The following is a 20053-nucleotide window of genomic DNA, read 5'->3' as shown; positions in this document are numbered from 1 at the left end:
TCGATTGCTGCGCTCTGTGGCCTCCACAATATGCCTTTCATTCCTTCTGTCAGAACCCATCACAATGCATCTGGTTCCATACGAGCGCCATAGACTATGGGGGTGATCTCTTTCAAAACCCTCCAACCTCGGCGCCTGCTCGCGTCAACATGTCATAGACCCGACCCGGTAACTTGTATTTGACAAGCCCGGCAAAGACCATCAGGTCCTTGGCCATGTTGCTGAGCTGGTCTTTCATTTCGTCCGCATCTCCACCATATCCTGCCTCCCACCTGCCATTGCGGATGATATTGTCTCGTTCTCCCCCAATGGCCCGCACCGCCCAGACGACACTCACTCCAGCGCAACGAGCAAGGATTTGGGGGAGGGCGCTAAAGGCTGTCGCAGCCGCTCTGATTGTCGGAATGGATCCATTGGCCCGCAATGGCAACAAGCCCAAGTCATTGAGCTCCTCTAACGCCGTCATATAACGAGGTGGGTTGGCTTCGAGGTTTTCTCGCACCGAAAGCAATCTGATGAGCACCCCGCAAATCTCACGGTTCGCGCTCGAGATTCGGTTGAAGTAGGCGGCATTCTCATTGTATAACGATATCATGTTCTTGCCCAATTCGAAGGGAGACGACGTCGACTGTGTAAGTGACAATGACGACTGAGGTCCTCCGTGGTTGCTGCTGGATGGCTCGCTCTGACCGTTGGACTGCCGCGGTTTCAGAGGTTGCAGCTGCATCGGTGCCTCGCCCAGGTCTAGCGTCACAGCATCGGCCAGAGCTCGGTTGAGGACGCTAATGACATTGTCATAGTCTTCGCAGAGATGATAAAGCAGTACTGCATCCGCGATTTGCCCGCGCTGATCCGCGATGGCAGCTGACTGGCTGGTGATTGATCTCAAAAATTCTTCCCGCGTGTCGAGGTGAATCAACTTGGCCCGTAACTCGATAGCACCCGGTATTCGCGTGCCATCACTACGGATATCGCCCAACAACTTTGCAAACTCACGGGTTTCCAGACAGAGTTCTCGCAAGCACTCATGACAGGCATTGATGTGGACCAGGCCCAGGCTTGCAGGCTGCAGATCAGAGTTGAGGCAAAGCATCGAGAGATAATCCACCGCAGGCACAGGAAGTGCCGTTCGAAAGGTTCCTGTATGATATGCCACGAGTGGGACAAAGTTGATCATGGGTTGCTGCGTGGTAGAGAACGTCACTGCGTAATAAGTCAGCACCATCAGATGGAGTGCATCAGATGAAAAATACTTACAGAGCTCGTTGCCAGCCACCGAAAAGTCTGACACCCTTAACAACCCGTAATATGACAGGGCAATGGCAAAGTGCACTGCGCTCAGAGGATTGAAACTGTGCAGATAGTCCACAGCCTGCTCAAACATCCCTGCAAGAATCTGCATCAAGAAAAAGGTGCCGTAACCACTCGAACCCTCAACTTGATTTTTCTGGAAATGTTTCTGCCCGATCTCGGTGACTGTCTCACAAATCTGTTCAAGTCCAAAGATCTCGCCAGAGATCTCCTCGTACATTTCAGTCTCGCGCGCAAGGCTGAACTGGAGCCACAACCAGTCCTCGACACCCTGTCCCACAGCATCTAAATGTCTTGAACTCAAATCACATCTTCCGATCACCTTGTAGCAGGCAATTCGGTAAGGGTCAACTGTGTTCTTCGGACCGACCTTGGTGCGGTTCTGATATTCGTTGTCGATCATATCTTGCAGTTTGCGGCCCAGTCGCCGATCTGGGTTGTTTGCGTATGCCGTCAAGTAAGAGACGAAGCGTCGCTCAACAGACTGGAAGGCAAGGTCGTTGTTCACATACTCTGCCGCCTCTTTAACAAAACCGCATCTCAGCAAGTAGAAAATTAAGACCCAGCAGTAGTCACCGCTCTCGCCGCCCAATTGTTGAAGTTCGGTTCCATCCGGGGCAAGATCTCGTCGGGCAGCCCGCAACCGGATGTAAGCCCGCACGATGTTGATGACACTTGGCTGTCCTCCCAAAGCCGCTTCTCTCGCATTCTTCTCAATCAAAGATCGAAGCTCTCGCCAGAATGCCTTTTCCAAGAAGGTCCGAGAGCCCTCAACGATCTGCTTCTTCAGTTTGAGAGTGGCCGGAGCCGAGGTTGTCTCGTCCAGATATGCCTGAGCATATTGTCGTTCCCTGACTGTCGACTGGCCTTCTTTGGTAATTTCTCGTAAAGCTTGATAGGCGTCCACTATTTGCCGGGGGCTATCTGCCTTGTTTTGCTCTTCGGTTTCGGCGAAATTTTGCAGAAGAGCGTACGACTCTTCTCGCACCCTAGCTTGATTGAGATCCTCCACTTTACTGATGAATGACTTTTCCTTCGCCCTGAGCTCGCGCTGCACCTGTGAACTCGAACGGGGAGGCCCTGCCGGAACAGGAGCCGCACCTTCACTTTTGAAGAAAGATGCCGACCCAGCACCGGAACCTGGAGTGCCAATGATGGATTTTTCCATTGCCGTGCGACCAAACACGCTTCGTGTAGCTCGAGACGTCTCAGAAGCCCCTTCCTTGCTCCGACCACTGGTTTTACCAAAGCCACCACCGGCTCCCGCGTTGTCCTCGGGAGACGCCAACCCGAGATGTTCCATAATTCTGGCCTTTTGTTCCTCAAAGTCGATACCCAAGCTCTCCTCGATGAAGCTGTCGACTTCACGGTAGACGCGTTCCATACTCTCCTTCAGCATCGCCTCCCGACCTTTGACTCTCAAGTCTCGAAGGTAGGCACTAGATTCATCGGCGAAAGCCTGCGTCGCCATGCGTGACACAGGTGCAGATTCATCCGGTCCCAATGCTTGAAAATCCTTATAAGCTTGACCAGGGGCAACCCCGGAGCCAGCCAACAGATAATGTGCTCGACTGTCTGGCAGAGGCTCCGTTTGTTTCGCCCCGCGTTGCCTGATCTCTTGTGCCCGTCTGGCTAGATCTCCCAAGTCCATACTAAGGCTGGGTAACTGATTCTGACGGCCAGTGCCATCAGCCCACAGTCTCGGCTTTTTCTTTTGGCGTTCGAGAAGGCTGCTAAAATATGCGGCATCTCGATTGTTTTGCGGAGGGGCAGCTGCTGGTTGAGTCGCCTGCGGGACAGTTGTGTTTGTTGCGGCTGCGAAGGCACCACCACCGCCGCCGCCACCGAAAAAAGACGTATTGCTCGCGGGTGCTTGTGTGTTTGAGGCGCCGAAGAAGGAAGTCGATGCTGGTGCTGGTTGCTGGGCAGTAGTTGTTGTCGTTCCAAACAGATTTGTCGATGGAGCAGTGGTTGTTGTTGTTGTCGTGCCTAAGGAGAAAGGAGCAGAAGTCTTTGCAGGGCCCCCGAGACTAAACAGTGCACCAGATGGAGCAGCGCTTGAAGTTGGGGCTGTGGTGTTGACACTTGGGAAAGAGAAGGGTTGGGATGATTGTGAGGTCGAACCGTCAAAGATGGACTTTCGTTTCCCTTGGGCATCAGTGGTAGGAGTCAAGCTGGCACCACCAAACAGATTACCTGGACCTGATGTCCCTGGCGCAGAGGAGGACTGGCCAAACAGCGACATTATGGCTGTCGGTCGGGAGCTACCAAGACACGAATACTGGAAATGCTAGAAGTCGCGTCTAACAAAAATTGGATTTGGACCGCGTTCAATGAGGCTGCGGAGTTACAGGCGCAGTTTGCAGCGCAGTTCGCAGCCTTGGCAATTATTGCCGCTTTAACGCCCCCTTCGACTCTATTGCGGATAAAAGAACAAAAAGCCACTTGCCAGTCATCCAGTCAGCCAGTCTATCCTCAGTTCAATTATCCCCGGACCCAGCACAACGCCCTGTCAGACACATACCCTACTTCCAGCTAGAAGTGAAGCTGTGATTTGCAGCAATGATGGCAACTAAAATACAAGCTTAACGTTCTGGTGATGCCCTGACTTCCCGGCAGGCGCAAGGTAGGAAAGAGGGCACGACTCTGAAAAATTCCAATCAGACTGTGCTTCTGAAAAAGCGTCCTGCGGCGATGGCGAGGGAACAAGGAAGCTCTGTGCCTCCAGCCCGCTGTCATTTCCCCACAAATCATAGTGGAAAGGATCATCCGTGGTCAGGGGCTCAACACCACTGAAAGGCTGGTCCTGCGACGGCATAGCAGGAGTCTCAACAAAAGCCGCTTTGTCTGGATTTTCCAATGGGACCTGGTAGTCCCCCCATTCCAGCTGAGACTGTGTGATTCTGTCCTCGGCACTGGCAGGAGTGGTTGTAGGGGAGCTGACCGGTGAAACCGTCGACTGTGGACCGGTTTCGCCGTGTTCGGGGTCGGCCTCATAAACCTCGAGAGGGGTCAGCCCTAGATGATGCAGGATATCATTGACACTCGAGTCCTCTTTCATGAACTGAGCGCCAAGATCGTCCGTCGCCTCCCCTGTTCTGAGACGGTGATGAAGGATATGGACGGCCTCGATAAGAGTGGCTTGCTGTCGCCCTAGCATTTCGGCATACCTTGACACCGGTCAGTGACAGGGTTGATCGAGTGTGGTTATGTCAACTTACGCCAATACCGTGTACGGCCGGGAATTTCTCCGTACATGGGTATATGTACACGAGGTTCCCCTTCGCGTGCAGCTTTTGCACGGTGTGTCTCCATCGCACTATTGTTGCAATCGCTGATCAGACCTTTTCTTTCCAGGTGAGTGGAAAGATGGACGAACCTTGGCTTTTTTGATCCTGCAAAGATCACAGGCACGATTGGTGCGCGGAATCTTCTTCTTCCTCGTGGCATAGGAGATATCGCCGCCGACACTGAATTCACCATTGCGCCGCCCAGCAGCGGGCGCGGGCGCGAGTGAGATGGAGTACTGGCTCTGTGGCAGCATGGAGAACGAGACAACGGTTGTCCTGTCAATGATGTCTGTCGATAGCTGCGCTGAAACGAACGATATTCTCTTGGATATGCTGTGGTCGATGGATTTCCTGCAGGGTGACCACTAAACTCCCCAGGGACCATGTTACGACGTTTTAAAGATCTGATCAGATGGGGATGCCTGGATCTCATCATTGTCGATAAAGTTATCCTTTTGCGCCATCCTGCGCCGTCTAGAAGCAAGGTACCTGTTGGAGCCAATGGACCTCTGCAGATGTCCCAGGGCGGTCCCGCATGGACAAGCTTTGGGCAATCATGAGATGATTGACGCTGTCCAAGACCCAAAAGCCGGAAAAAGCCCGCGACCCGCCACCCTACCACCCGCCTCTATCCCAGCAGAGAAATGCACCTCACCTGATGACAATACTCTTGCCTTGGCCGCATCTTCTAGTCGACGGCTTCACGCATTTCGCAGGCACGGCATTCTGTGCGAGTGATTCTCACGTTCTGAATCAAGCGCCGCCATTTCTTGTACTTGAACAAGTACATCGACAATGAGTGCAGCTATTGGACCTTTAGGGACTCCTATTCGCGCAGGAGCTATGGTCGCACCATTATCTTCTCACTACTATGGTGTGATAGGGCTGTCGCGGTTGGTGTTCATGTGGCTTCCAATCTTTTGCTTTGACAGCATACGGTCGACATGATGTGATGACAGTTATATAAACCATGCGAGAAGCTCGAACCCACTTTGTCGCCTCCATGACCAACAGCTCGAATCGACAGCAGAATTGTCTGTTTTGTCAAAACCAAAGAACAAGCTATCTCATACGCATCCGACAACACCATCTTAGTGTTAGTTGACCAGCAAGATGAGGTTCGAGAAGATATCGAAACCCAACGAGGTCGTCATCCGCAACGTCTCGCGGTTCTTGTACCAGGCTGAGGCCTTGTTTGGTGGGGTAAGTAAACTCCCAGGTATTTGACAGCGTTGGTGCGATTGTGGTTTTCTTCGGTTTCTCCCCTTTTACCAGGTTCTATTCCCAGGAGTTGGTTGAGGAGGTGACTGGATCGACGAGACCACATGCTAATGCATTTGACGTTGTCTCTGTAGATCATCCTGGGTATCGTCAGCTGGTTCCTCGCCCATTGGCAGGACACTGAAAAATACCCCGGCGCACGTCTATGTTTCACCGAGATCTTTGCTGGCATTGCCATCATGTACGGAAGCATTCTTATCTGGACCTACAACTGGTACCCCGTCTGCGCCGCGGTGATCAACTGCATCCTCAGCTTGGCCTTCTTCTCCGCATTTGGGGCCTTGATTGAGTGGGATTGCACCGAAAACTGGGTCGGATGGGAAGAATTGATCGGCGAGGGATACAAGGCCTGTTGGAAGACGACCGAAGCCTTCACCTTCATTGCCGGCTTTTTCTTCCTGGTCAGCACCATCTTTGCGGTGATGACAACATCCAGCACGACTGAGCACCACATGCACATGGTGCACAGGAAAGCGAGCGGGACCAGCAGCACCGCTGAAACCCAAGTCTAGCCCAGCCCCAAAAGCATCGGCCAGATCGAACGTGAGAGTATACTCTCAATTGCGGCCAAACACACTCGTTGTCACCGATTACGGAAGGCCTTAGTTGAATCACACCTTTGTGAACGCTATTTCCTGTGGTTTAATGATGGGTATGATGGCGTGTTATTACTCACATCACACCCGGAAGAGGAGTTTGTGTACGAAATAATGGAGTGGATTTTTGCACGAGATTGACCAGCGCGATGATACCCCTTGGAACAGTTCAGTGATGGTGCCTATGTACATGGATAGCCTCTAAAAGTTGAGGAATAATGATAAATCTTTGTGCTCTTGACACCTAATCTTCCTGAAGCAAAGTGATCAGCCAGTACGACGAAAGAGAGGTCGAGAAACCCTAGTTTTACCTTTGACGTGATTCATCTGGAGCTGATGACCTCGTGTCGTGGTATGTACGGGTACTTTGTGTACAGGGACAGTGCAGGTAAAGGAGGTAGTCACTCTACAAATTGTCGATACTTGTAGGTGTATCACAGCACAGATAGTACCTGCAGAGGAACTCTTTCTTACCTAACGTGATCTCTCACAAGTCACAAGTAGATTATGTGCCAAGATGTGTATCATTCATGAGATTGCCGTCTGATGACTACGCAAGGGTGGCAGTATACAAAGTATACGTGGAGAGCAACGTGGGATGTCCGATCGGCACTCACCCCGGGAGGTTTTTTTCAAAGGTCGAATGAGAAGGAGGATGATCCGGATTTCCAAGTCCCAAGGTACGTGACATGTGAAATGAGACTCGAAAGAAGATGCTTTACCAAGTAACAAGGACATGGAGTAAATATGGCTCAAGGAACCAAGGTTGAGCTAGTTGTGCGCAATAGCAAACCTATTCGTTCATTCTCTCTCTCAGCTGATAATACTTTGATGTCAACGAGAGTCCCGAGATCCCAAAAAGTTTACAAAGGACAGAAAGTACGAGGACAAACTATGTCATATGTCATTAGATCTCGGAGACTGCGAGTGACAAGTACCAAGTTGGACGTGGACTGAGGGTTTCTTTTACTACTACTGCAAGTACAGTGGACTAACTACTGGAAAATGATCCCATGGCAATTGCTGAAAAAGGAATGGCATCTACGAAACCACGACTAAGAGCGAGCGAAGGCCGGGGTTGGACATGTCCGCTTTGCTTGGGTTTCGGGTTTTCGGAGTTGCGTGACTATTTTTTTCTTGTTTTCATCATTTGGGGACTAATTCTCTCTCTTAATATTCATTCTGTCTCTCGACTTGTACTTGACCATCCTCGCTACTCGCTTCTCGCTACATCCTACTCGCTAGGTACAACCATGTCCAAGTACCTCACTCGTCCGTAATCTCGTATCCACCCACGAGCCGAGTCCTCTATACCATGAAGGGATGAACCTTGTGTGTGTCATCCCTCCTCCTCCGTAACCCTGTCGCCAATTCGGTGCCCAGGTCCGACCCGCGCCCGAATGGCCGAACCAAAGCACACAGCCGCATGTGCCCGCCCTTCGCTGCCTTACTGCCTCGCCGCGCGTCTTAATGTGGTTTCATGTGCCTCGGAATTGACTAGAAGCCCCCCCAAAACCAAAAAACTCGAAAGTTTGTCATACGATTGTTGAACACGACACACTGACTTGGACTGCGCCCGAACCAACCGACCACTGACAGGTCGAGTATTATGGGGACAATGCGCAATACTTCTACACCTCGTGGCCTCTTCTTGGGGAGTGCCTGCTTACATGGAGAGAAAAGAGAGAGAACACAATTCCATGACAAGTCAATGAAAGACATAACCAAGTTCCCACGAGCAACCATCTATACGAAATACACCACACCTCATCAAAACTTATCCATTATTGAATCCTGTAAGAACCCTTACCTCTTTCTTACGAGATCAACAAGTATCCAATCCATACAAGACCAGCCAGCGCCACATCTACCTTTTTTGAGATTTTGGTAACCCCCTAACCAATAACAACTTCAATCTCATCATCATTTCACTTAATCCTCACCACAAATGGCCCTACTCATGGACGAGACGGCTTACAAGCTCCTCTGGATGGCCCAGTGGAAGCTGCAACAGGAGTCAGAGCACATGGAGCCCATGCTCACCAGAATGGTCGGCCACCTTTCCGTCTATCAGAGAGCGGCCGAGTACATGGAGTCACACGACGTGAGCGACACACCCACTGACAGCAGCGACGCCTTTGCCCCCACGCCAGACGCTGATGCTTGTTGTGACCAGGTGGCGGACGCCATCTTTGGGCCCGAGAAAGACCCGCCCGGAGAAGTCGTCGACGAGTTTTCAGAGCTGTTGAGACATAGTTCGAGGGGATCCTCTCCTCCGTCGGAAGGAGGATCAGTGCCACCACCAGCCGACTCGGTGATCGTCAGGACGATTGAAATCGACGCCGCCGCAGCCGCCGCCGAAGGCGAGAGGAACCCGTTTTCCGACGACGAAGAGGTTTCCAGCGTTGGCGAGGACGACATTAACTGGAGCAGCGACGACGAAACCGAGTTTGGGAGCGTGTCGAGCTTTGACGAGGAGAACGAGGGCGACGATCATGGCGAAGACGAACTTGCCCGTCGTCGCGAAATCCTGAGGGAGAAGATGGGCGACGTGGACATGGATCCGATCTGGAGGCACAAAGTACCGTCGACGTCGCCGCAGCCGCAGCCGCAATCGCCACCACCTGATTTTGACGGGTGGGCACGGTGTTTCCCACCCCTGGCCCGGCCTGGCACGCCCTCACCGGCAATAATCCATGGTGTTGCCCTCGTGGCGTCGTGATTGTCCGTGAACCAGTTTCCCGCAGAATCTAGGGAGAGTGACCAATCCGACTTCTTCTCGCTGAGAGGAGAGAAAGGCGTCTCCTTATTGGAGACAACCCTGACCCCTTGCGCTGATTTGGGCGTTTTCCCAATCTCAGAGACTTGGCAGACAAGGGTCGATGCCGGACAGGACTCACGTCGCTAGGACTACAGAATAGCCCGAGGCAAACAGGACACCTGGGAAGTGTCTGTCGTATATGATCCGGTGCTGCGATTAGCAGCCATGGCACATGGCATATGACATCAGAGATACCCAAGCTGTCGTACGAACATATCGGGCCCAGAGATATGTGGCTAGCTAGCTAGCTAGCTAAGCTGCGCATGAATACAAGGAGCTGAGAGCTCTTCGTCGCTGACGGACAGGGGCGACAAGCCCAGGCGTCACGCAAGCGGGCGCTGGAGTGACTTTTGGACAGACACTACGACTTTACGGAGCAGAGGAGAAGAGGAGAGAGCGCGCGTGTGTGTGTGGCCAGTGTAGTCAACTTGAGCTTTGGAGGCGGCAACTATTCTACCCTGGGTGTACGTAGCACCTACCTTCCTACCTCCTCGTAGTATGTGTGTACCTACAAGTACTATCCGAGTATCCAAATACACAAGCATATAATGTATAATATACGAGGACAAGGATAAAGCACATGGAACCAGAGACCCGGCGTGAATGACGCGTGATTTTCGCTGACCACCACTTGTTGGAATCATGCACATACCTATGTATACTATGTGCGTTACGTATATTTATTCAACGTGACGTACATGGGATTTGTGTACTACAGCGCAACAAAGTTATATAGTCAGCGTCGAAATGATGCGGGATTTGGTGTTGTTGGATCAGTTGTTGGATATTGAGTGTTGAGTATTGAGCATTGACACATCAACTTGGATCCTTTCTTGGACCTTTGTTCATGTTCATTTACATGTTACATTGATTTTTTGGTTCTCACACTGTTCTCACAAACTTGGCTCTCCTAAAAGAGGCGCTCCTGGCTCCTGGCTCCAGGCCATCGTCATCATTATTACCCCAGTCATTATGATCCATGATCTCCTGTGTGCGTGCGTGTGTGGGTGTACCCTAATAGGCACATAATGACCTGATCCTGACCGTGATCGTGCGCCTACCTGCCCCCTTAGCAAACCAGCCGGCGAACATGGCGGGTGAGAAACCTGTTCCCAACCCAACCCGATCCGGACCCGGACCATTTTCCATTTTTGCCCCTTGCCATACCTTCCCTGATAGCCTCCAAAACCAGTACACCGGGTGTCAAACAACAAACAACCCAGACCAAAACACCGGAGAAAGGACACGCCTGAGCCTGAGTCTGGTTCGGATCAGATCAAACAAAAGGCGAACTTGATTCTTCGCCCACGGCAAACACACCACCCCCAGCCAACCCATCCATTTTCGATACATCCGAGAGAAATTGACGAGAACCAAACGCCAACTTTCAAAAGGCCGTCCACCTTTCATACATACAAGAGATGGAGTAGACTCGACGTCTCTCTCCACAAAAGCCAGCCATACAAGACGGGAATGAAGTTTGCGACACAGAGAGACCGAGATGTGGAACAGGACGAGACGAGAAAAGAGCAAAGCACTGACTGTGACTGGTCATGGCTGTTGGCCGCCGAGTTGCACCAGGTCCTTGAGCCGCGACATGTCGTCGCAATTGACGAGCTTCTGAAAAATGCCGACCTGGTCCTGCAGGCGCTTGATCTCGTCATCCAAATGCCGGATCTCGACCTCGGACTGGTGGATGTAGTTGATCGCCCGCGACATGATGTCGGACTTGCGGACCCTGCCCGAGGGCGTGGCAGCGGTGAGGGAGGCGTTAAAGTGCGCGGCGGGAGACGTTGGGCTAGTCTCAGCGGCCAGGAGCACGCGGTGGAGCTGCATCATCTTGCCATTGAGATTGTCACGGTAGCGCCGCTCGATGACGGAATGGGCAAACTTGGCCTTGAGAATGGCCGACTCATCCTCACTGGACGAGCTGGACGGGTTGCGCTTCTTCCGAGGTCTCCCTTTCTTCGGCGAGGGAGACGCTGAAGCCGCTGGCGCGGCGCGACCGCGCGTAGGAGGCTTTTTCGCGCTGCATGTCTTGGAGTCTACCAGGCTGGGTGACGACAAGGGCGACACGTCGCTGCTGCACTCTTCCTTGACACTCGAGGCGGCAAACTCTTCTTCGGGTAACTGACAAGTCTGCTGGTAATCCATGGAAAAGTCATTGCCACTGTTTAATTGCAGCTGGGCGGGGCCGACGGTGTGCACGGCGGCCGGGTCAAATGGTTCGAGGCACGGGCTGAGATATGGCACATTTGAATACGACTGCATGGCGTAGGCTTTGGGCTGCATGGGCTGAGTCTCCATAGGCATCGGCCATGCTTGGAGGTTCTTTGCGACCAGATCATGTTCCTCACTGTCTGATTGAAAGTTGGTGAAGTATGTCTCATCCTGGAATTGCTGTGACCCCGGTTCCAGGAACAGGGGGTCTGGATAGTAAGCCATTGCCTGGGTGATTGGGCTGTGTTTTGGTGTTTGTTGTCTGCTGGACTCTGGAGTGGTGTGGTGTTTGAGTAGAACTAGTCTACAGCCGGTTGATGATTTTCAATGCAGGGACAACTTGGGGTGGGAAAAAGGTACCGGATTCTTATTCCTGAGCGGCGAGCCCGACGCTCTTGATAAAGAGGATTTTCGGGCGCCCAAGACTTCCCCCTCCCAGTTGTGTCATGGGCCATGATCTCAGGTCGACCAAGCGTCTGGACCCTGATCTAGGACCACCCCGGGGGAGGAGGGGTGGCTTGTCAAGTTGTCGAGAAGTGATAGATTCGAGATTAGGTTGAGCCAGCACCAGGCCAGCTGGGGGAACATGATTCCTCGGGGCCACTCTTTAGGGCACATGGGGGGGGGTCGAGAAGGTTGTAGCCCAGCAAAGACCAGTGAAGTCCATCAACGGGAGGGAGGGGAGGGAGGGGAGGATGGAAGGGCAGAGGAGCCAACCGCGTCAACCTACATGGCTATAGCCTCTGCTTTTCTGGGCTATTTCTGTTCGGCTGGACTTTTCCGCCGAGTAGCAAGCTGGGCGAACAAGGTTAGGGATGTGCTTGTAAACTACTGGGGAAGCATGAGAGCCACCAGTAGTACAAGTACAGACTTTAGAGGAGGGGAGGTAAGTAGCCCAAAAAGGAAGATACAAGAGAGATGGGTGGAGGGGAAGGGAGGGAGGGGCCAAAGAAGGCACGGGAGGATCATGCAATATGGAGAAATCGAAGTTTCTTTCTTGCTCGGGAAGCACGGGAGCTGAGATTTCTTCCTTCTAGCAAACTCACCTGTTCTTTGTTCGCTGCTCCGCTGCTGCTCCGCTCTTCCGCATTGGGCATCTCGAGAGTCCAAATGGGCACTAGTAGCTTGAGGCTAGCTCCGCACAAAGTTCGCAATAGTTCGGACGTGTCTCGCTGATGATCGGATCTGCTCTGCTGTGCCTCATGTTCGTTCGTCATGCCATCATCATCGAGTGCGTGGTACGAGAGGTGAGGGGGAGGCGGGTGAGTTCAAATCGAAGTTCAACGCGGTTCAAAGAGTCGGGGGGTTTTATGAGTTCATGACTCGATGAATCCGGCGACAAGAAAACATGAAATGTCAATACAACAACGTCAACGGATCCACTCGGATTCAAGCCCATGCCACATACCTGTCAAGTACTTGTACACAGCATATTACCTACTTGTACAAGCACAAGTGATAGTAATATTCTAAATGAGTGAGTGAGAAAGCGATTGAGTTGCTTGGTCCAGATCCGGTCAGCTGAGTCGGCAGTTGATAGTCGATCGGTCCCTCTTCCTCCCCCTCTGTTTTACTTTCCTTCTCTTTTCCCATCCATTATGATATGGGACTTTCCATCCAGGTATTTTAGCCTTTTTTTGGTGTTCTCCTTTCCCTTTTTGGATGCCCCCTTCTTGTACAAAGTACTTCGTACTTTTAGTATTAATTGTCTCATTCTTTATTGCTGCGGGATACAGTAAAGTTCGGATAACTCGAAATAGAAAATACTTCGCTCTTCCCCTCCACTCTCACTTGGGTTAGGTTGGGTTGTGCAGCTGCAGCGAATAATGGCATCGCATTATTGATAGCCCAGCCAGTCGATGCCAGTTGGTGCCAGCTGGTACCAGTGGCGGAACACTGGTCTTCCGAGGAAAAGACTCCTGCGCCTCAAATTGCCAAGAAGGACAAGGACATGGACAAGGACAAAGCGACTTCTGCCCAGTGTGCGGATGCGGAGAAGGACAACCGGATGGCGGTAGTGGTGATAGTGGTGGTACTTGTAAGTCGGAAGGCGGTGGGTGGTCTGACCGTGCTCTGTGCTTAACACCTCATTCAATCAGATCATGGCCTAAAGCTTCTCGCTCTTACCTCCTACTTGTCCACGTACATGTACAAGTATTACTGTGCATGTGGAGGGGATACGCCAGGAAAAAAAAAAGCCCTTGTGTGCGTACTTACTCTCAGCACCTAACCAACAACTACCAAAACAAGAAAAGAATTGAAATAATGAATGGATCACATACCTTCGCCCGAGCATCCCTATCGACCCATACCCGTGCCGTGGTTGGGTGGAACCCCGAGTTTCCATGATGAGACCGATTGCAAGGCCTTTCTCGATTTCCCATTGCGCCATGGCTGGAGCATGCCGAGTTTGCGGGATGCCCATTTCGATTGCCATGTTGAGGGAAAAGGCGAAAGCAACGACAAGGTCGCTGATGCTGCCCACACGGCTGCCTTCCTCCAAGAGTGGCTCTACCTGGGACTGATCACTTCCATATTCGCCATATGCCGCGTCACCTTCAACGGCCATGATCTCATTCGATACCCGTCGAGCTTCGTAAGTCCAACTTGTCAAGTGGTGATGACTGCATGCACAGTTCCTGACATCCCTGACCACCGTTGCAGAGGAGGAGGAAGAAGAAGAAGAACAAGAACAAGAACAACAGAGCCTTCGTCACGACGACAACTTTGGGTGCAAAGTTGCAGCAATGGTATGACCAGGAAAAGTATGCCTCGCCCTCTGCAAAGGCAGACCACGAGCGTGACATCAGGTACAATTTCACACTCGTCTCGGGCCTGCTTGAGGCCTTTAACCTGAGACTAAGAACCGCTGGTAATGACGCTCAAGCCACTTACCTGCGCAACTGTCTGCCTGGAGAAATCGAGCTCTCCATTGTCGTCTTGCTGGCCACGATCCAGTACTTCCACACGGTCATCTATGACCCTCCGAGTAGCCTGCCAGTCCCTACCTGCCCTTGGCTCTCGTCGTTGATGGTGAGCGAAGGCTGGTGCGTAGGGCAAGTTTCCAATCTCTGGAGGCGCCATAGGAATGTCTTGACCATGTATTACTTCAAGATGTTGGGTCCGCCGACCGTCCAGACGGATCACTCCCATTGTTCGAACCGACGGTGTATCGCGAATAATGTCCTGGAAGACCAATATGTCACGGTGCATTGTCCTGTAGAGCCGTCCTTTATGCACTTTCGCGTCCCGAAAACCATCACAAAGCGCATGAGCTGCAGATGCGGCGGGCACGTGGGCCCGTCGAGCGAGAAACTCGTCGCCATAATAGAGCAGGGAAGCATCCCCATTATCTCAGTCCGCTGTCCAACCGCCGCGCGGAATGGGAAATGGGACGATTCTTTGGACCTCGATGTCATTGCGTACACGGGAGCCACCCCATATGTTGCCATCTCCCACGTGTAAGTCTGTTGACATTTGTAGTACTAAGAACATGCGGAGAGGCTGACGTTGCCACAGATGGTCCGATGGGCTGGGAAATCCCAGCGCAAATACCTTGCCCTTTTGTCAATTACGAGCTCTCAGAGCGCAACTGCAATATATGATCTTCACAAATCCAGAGTACTTTGGCAGTGTCTTCCCGACCGGCTCGCGGATCCGCAAGACTGCACGCCTGGAGCGGCTTTATTTCTGGATCGACACTCTCTGTGTGCCCGTCAACAACACGGAAATGAGAGAAAAAGCAATCCTGGACATGCGCAATGTTTTCGCAGCAGCCTCGGCCGTCTTGGTCAAGGATGCCGAGTTGAATGCACAGAGCCGGTATTGTCCTGTCGAAGAGCTAATGGCCCGGGTCTGCGTGTCCCCTTGGTGTGGAAGATTGTGGACTCTGCAAGAAGGAGCGTTGAATGACCAGGTCTTTGTACAGACGTCCCACAATGAGGTTGTTCTGCTTGATGACTTGAACGAACCGATGCGGTCGCTTGTTCTGCTGTCAGACGAACTCCTCGACGCCGACTCGACTGACGTGTTCGACCGCGTTCCCGCGGCATTGGATGGCGAGAACAATAGCCCACCGGAACCATGGGACTTTGCGGCCAAATTTGCGGCATGCCCGTCGACCATTCTTTCCATGAACGTCCTCCCCTCCAACATTGGACCCAGATCCATTTTGCATCACAGCAAAGCAGAGTTATTCCTGCATGTACTGACGCAAATACAGGGTAGGGACACCAGCAAAGCCTCCGATGAAGCAATCTGCCTTGCGACGTTGCTGGATGTGGGAATGGAAGACGTGCTCAAAGAGGATACCTGTGAAAACAGGTGGACTGCCTTCTTGTCGGTTGTGGAGGACGTTCTTTCGGCACGGATCATTTTCACGACCCTACCCAGGATGAACCGAAAGGGATATCACTGGGCACCACGGTCGTTTCTGAACTATGTCGAGGGAACAGAGCTCGCAAGAATAGTCAACGTCGACAGCTTCGACCCAGAAAGCCATGAGCTCGACCGTGATTCGGACCTGGACGAGCCTCTTCCCACGCAACGTGTTCAAAGACCGGTCCGCATCAGTAAAGGCGGCCTCGTTGTCGAGTTCCCTGGGTTCACATTTCAATCACTCGCCAATGCTTTGTCCCCAGAGTTTTGTTTTACAGCGGAAAACGGCCATGCGACTTATTGGTGTATGACAGAGTATTCCCGACCCCATTTCGAAGCATACTTTGAAGGATCTGTAGTTCTGCCCGAACAGTCATGGGATGTCGTGAAGCCCGGACCGTCTTCGCGGTTGTCTCTCGTGCTCGAGGACCATTTCTCGGACGCTGCTGCGCCGGTCAGGGGAGCGCTGCTGACGGCTTGCAGTGAGGAGGGTAATGTGGTCCAAGGAACGTACCTGTGTCTTGTTCTCGTCGTCCGAACCACGAGCAGCTACCGGCCGCCGGACTTCGAACTGACCAAGGAGAAGTTGAATCAAGATGCTGAGCACGCCCAGTGGGATCTTGCCATTGACACCAAGTTGGGCAGGAGGGAGGAGCGAGAGTGGTGCATCGCGTAACTCTGTAAGATGATGAGCCCTTCAGCCCAATCCATATATTATACTTTCCTCTTCGCAAAAAAAGCCGTCACAGAAATAGTCGACATTGAGAAATCATATCACTTTGGCACCTCGCAGCCTCGTTTAGCTCGTGGTAGGCAAGAACAAGGCTACAAATGTTGGGTTGTTGATTGGTGACGTAGGACGGCGAGTAGTTTAGATAATCCTTGGCGTTGAGGTCACGTTTCTGGATGCGCAGCCAGTGAGTCTCGTGATGGAAGCTTGGAGCGTGCGACTTGTAATTTTATCTTCCACTCATCAAGGCATCCAACTATCCTGGATGGCTGGCACCCAGCACCGTCATAGCCATTCTCTCCCTCGTTGGTCGTTGTTTTTGCCAGACAACCAGTCATAAAAGCTCTGCATCGGAGGAGCCAGGATTGAACCACAGGCGTTATAATTCACCATCACGTCTATCTTCTGCGGTGTCTTGTCCCTCTCGCCAGCCAGCATGCCTGTTTTTCAATCGAAGCCCTTCCGTGCCAGCGGCAGCAGTGCGGCAGCTCGGGACCTCCCCTCGCGGATTGCAGCGTGGTATAATCGCAAGCAGGAACGAAATCCGTTTCTGTACTTTGGTCTGCCTTTCATCTCCATCGTGGTCGCGGCCTCATTCCTCCTCACCCCAGCGACCGCCTTGCGGTACGAGAAGCACGACCGCAAGAACAGACAGGTCTCAGACCACGAGAGGATGGAACTGGGCTTGAAAGGGGGCCCCGCGGGGGAGGGCGGCCTCACGTACAATCCGCGACGACGGAAGCTTCTCAAGGGCGAGCTGAACGAGCGGGATGAATACTACAGGCTCATGGCCAAAGACCTGGATAATTGGGAGCAGAAACGGGTGGAGCGGTGGAAGGACGAACCGGATGGGAGATTGCGATAGGGACATAGTCGCAGGGAAGGGAGGCACATGGTGCACCTCGTCTTGTCACTCCCTCATTCTTTGGCCATTTTCACGCAATTATTTTTATCTCTTCTCTGCGAACATGCGCGATGCAAAATTCCAAAGTTCTGGAACCATGCTTCAAGACCCCGCCAGCGAAGCAGCACATGCTCGAAGTAAACAGCTAGAACTCGCATCTTGTCCGAGTGATGTATCGCAATGGTCACGATACGCGATGGATACTTGAACCGGGGGCGAAGCGACCGAACTGGCGGTGAGCGAAGGTTCAGGCAGTGCATGGTCGCATCGCAAAGAGACGGCAGTGCATTGAACGGAAGAGCATCCCCGTGGGCTTAGGCTGCAAAGTACGAATTTCCCCATGGAGCTCCGGTGACACGCAACGTGTTCGAGAACGAGAATACAACATGTACCAGTACCAGTACTGTACCAAGTATGCACACAACCCACCGTCAGCGAAGGAGCTTGGTTCCCAGTGCATTCTCAAAAGGGAAAGAGGCAATTGGAGTTGGTCCGAACCAATACCATGACACCCCGAGTCACCTGAAGCAGGCTCGCTTAGATGCAGGCCGAGATGGGCGAGAAGCTTCTGGCCACCTCAGGCGCACGGGCTGCCTGCAGGTGAGACCAGACAGTGGAGAGGAATGAGAAATGACGGCATCTGTACACGTTACTTTTTGGTTGCAGGTATTGCTTTGGGGCCACGAGGACTCATCTTCGGCAGTGGCCGATCCTGTTATATGACGACCAACCGTGTCGAGCTGGATATTCCTCCTTTTGGATGTCCGGGGTTGCTCGGCCACGCTCGGTCTAGATTGAGGATTGTGGAAGGCCACTTTTGACAGGGTCTGGACCCTGAACCGAGTATAGACTGGCTATTCCGGACTTGTAGAAAGAATGTAAGGTAATGTCTGTACTTGTTAGAACTTTGTCCAAAGGCGCAACATGTGCACCTGTTGGTGTCATAAGGCAGAGAGACCCTTTCATTTTTGTTCGACCGGGCATCGGCCGATTCGCCGGGCGGGGGACATAAGAAGACCAGATACAGGGCAGCCTTTTCATTATAGTTTACGTTTTAGATTTCACCGGCTTGAATCACTAGGGGATTTTCTGGGCGGTGCATGCGACCCAGGGACCTGGATATTGTCCCCAAGCACGCGGGAAGTAAGAGTCATGCAGAGGGTGTTTCTTTCCTGACGAGTCATGGTTGAGAACAGAAGAGTAAGTCAGTCAACTTGTGGATCATGCCACCCGAATCCAACGGGTACGGATACTTGTACTTGTAGAGTATGTAAGAAAAGAGTCGCTGAGGAACATAAAAATCTACTCGGTACAAAGTGTTGCTCCCTCGTGGTAGCTTGGCTGAAGTCTGAAGGAATGACGTGTGGCGGCTGGATGGGATGGTCAGTCAGTCAGTCAGCCCTGTGAGTAATGAAAGAAAGAGATTCTTCACGATCAAAGCAAGCCGAGTTTAACAGGACAAACCACTTGATATTATTATTGTTATTCAACTTAATAATTAGCATGTAGTTACTTGGAGGTATTGAGCCATAATAGGCACGGAAGTGCAAAGATGCGGCGGTCTTGGTGATTTGATTTCCAATCAACGTGCCACTTCCTCCATCGCTCTTCTCTCTCTCCAACAAGGGTCCCCTTCCCTTTCATCGCACATTGACTTGTCCACATACTCCATCTTCGGAGGTTGATCCAAATCATCTGGTCCAATAATGCTCGAGTGCCCTTGGACTACTGTACACCTTTCTCCCACTTTGGAGCATGGACAAGTAAGCAACCCCCCTTTCCAAGTGACAACAATGTCGTGCTGGAGGGTTCCAGACCGTTTGCCCTCCATCATCATTAATCCTTTGTGACGGGTGGCCCGTTGTAGGACGTTGCGAGTCAGTCAGGGTTCATCTTGCGTCAACCCTTGTATTTTCCCTTTTTACCCCCCCAGAAGACCCTTGTTTTTGACTGAGGTTACTAGGTAGCTCTCGGAAACACACGGTGACCCTGTATCGACCATGTATCGATAAAGTGCCCATGGCTATTTCACAGAGCTTTTGGTCTTGGTGCCTCGGAATTAAGAAATGTCCACATTACGAGTTAACCTGATGCTGAGGCCTGGGCTGGGCGAAAAGCATAGACCACTGCTTGTACCACTACTCGGTACACCCAAGTTCATGGGCTTGGAATCTTGGCTGCAGGGTCTCAGGGTCTCAGCCCATCGGGGGATTCCCCCCTCAAGGCAAAAGGGCCACCACCCATAACCACCCGTTGTCGTTACTCCTCCCACCGACGTCATTGTTTCCCTGCGCCAATTTCCATCCGACAAAAACGACCCTTGGGGCTCTCTTTAATGCCTAGACTCACTGCCGCTATTGCTTGTGTTCCCCCCCCTTAGGCGAGCGTTTTGGTAGAAGTACTGCTGCTCCCCCTGACGATATCTTTATAGGCGAACACTACCACCCATTTTCTTCCACCCCCCGTTTAACCGGCCGATTCTCTCACCCTTTCATATCTCACCACTCAACCAACCCTAAAAAA

General features: G+C 52.2%; 7 protein-coding genes across 7 annotated transcripts; 4 read left to right on the top strand and 3 right to left on the bottom strand.

The window, feature by feature from the left end:
* Positions 1–112: 112 nt before the first annotated feature.
* Positions 113–3556, bottom strand: Z517_01059 (uncharacterized protein; the record flags this gene model as incomplete). The annotated part of the gene is made up of 2 exons (XM_013434021.1): positions 113–1203; positions 1258–3556. The coding sequence occupies 2 exons, from the start codon at positions 3554–3556 to the stop codon at positions 113–115; spliced, it is 3390 nt and encodes a 1129-aa protein (XP_013289475.1).
* Positions 3557–3883: 327 nt separating this feature from the next.
* On the bottom strand, positions 3884–4855 carry Z517_01058 (uncharacterized protein; the record flags this gene model as incomplete). Its single annotated transcript, XM_013434020.1, has 3 exons — positions 3884–4481; positions 4533–4630; positions 4691–4855. The coding sequence occupies 3 exons, from the start codon at positions 4853–4855 to the stop codon at positions 3884–3886; spliced, it is 861 nt and encodes a 286-aa protein (XP_013289474.1).
* Positions 4856–5714: 859 nt separating this feature from the next.
* Z517_01057 (uncharacterized protein) lies at positions 5715–6394 on the top strand (the record flags this gene model as incomplete). The annotated part of the gene is made up of 2 exons (XM_013434019.1): positions 5715–5804; positions 5957–6394. 2 exons carry the CDS (start codon positions 5715–5717, stop codon positions 6392–6394), a joined length of 528 nt encoding a protein of 175 aa, XP_013289473.1.
* Positions 6395–8426: 2032 nt separating this feature from the next.
* On the top strand, positions 8427–9200 carry Z517_01056 (uncharacterized protein; the record flags this gene model as incomplete). The annotated part of the gene is made up of 1 exon (XM_013434018.1): positions 8427–9200. The coding sequence occupies one exon, from the start codon at positions 8427–8429 to the stop codon at positions 9198–9200; it is 774 nt and encodes a 257-aa protein (XP_013289472.1).
* A 1650-nt stretch (positions 9201–10850) lies between these two features.
* Positions 10851–11744, bottom strand: Z517_01055 (uncharacterized protein; the record flags this gene model as incomplete). Its single annotated transcript, XM_013434017.1, has 1 exon — positions 10851–11744. The coding sequence occupies one exon, from the start codon at positions 11742–11744 to the stop codon at positions 10851–10853; it is 894 nt and encodes a 297-aa protein (XP_013289471.1).
* A 2176-nt stretch (positions 11745–13920) lies between these two features.
* On the top strand, positions 13921–16572 carry Z517_01054 (uncharacterized protein; the record flags this gene model as incomplete). Its single annotated transcript, XM_013434016.1, has 3 exons — positions 13921–14115; positions 14184–14980; positions 15039–16572. 3 exons carry the CDS (start codon positions 13921–13923, stop codon positions 16570–16572), a joined length of 2526 nt encoding a protein of 841 aa, XP_013289470.1.
* Positions 16573–17062: 490 nt separating this feature from the next.
* Positions 17063–17491, top strand: Z517_01053 (uncharacterized protein; the record flags this gene model as incomplete). Its single annotated transcript, XM_013434015.1, has 1 exon — positions 17063–17491. One exon carries the CDS (start codon positions 17063–17065, stop codon positions 17489–17491), a length of 429 nt encoding a protein of 142 aa, XP_013289469.1.
* Between the last annotated feature and the right edge of the window lie 2562 nt (positions 17492–20053).

Source organism: Fonsecaea pedrosoi (genome assembly GCF_000835455.1).
Source record: "Fonsecaea pedrosoi CBS 271.37 unplaced genomic scaffold supercont1.1, whole genome shotgun sequence".
Taxonomy (NCBI): Eukaryota; Fungi; Ascomycota; class Eurotiomycetes; order Chaetothyriales; family Herpotrichiellaceae; genus Fonsecaea; species Fonsecaea pedrosoi.
The sequence above is the reverse complement of the archived record's forward strand: the minus strand, read 5'-3'. Positions and strand labels throughout refer to the sequence as shown.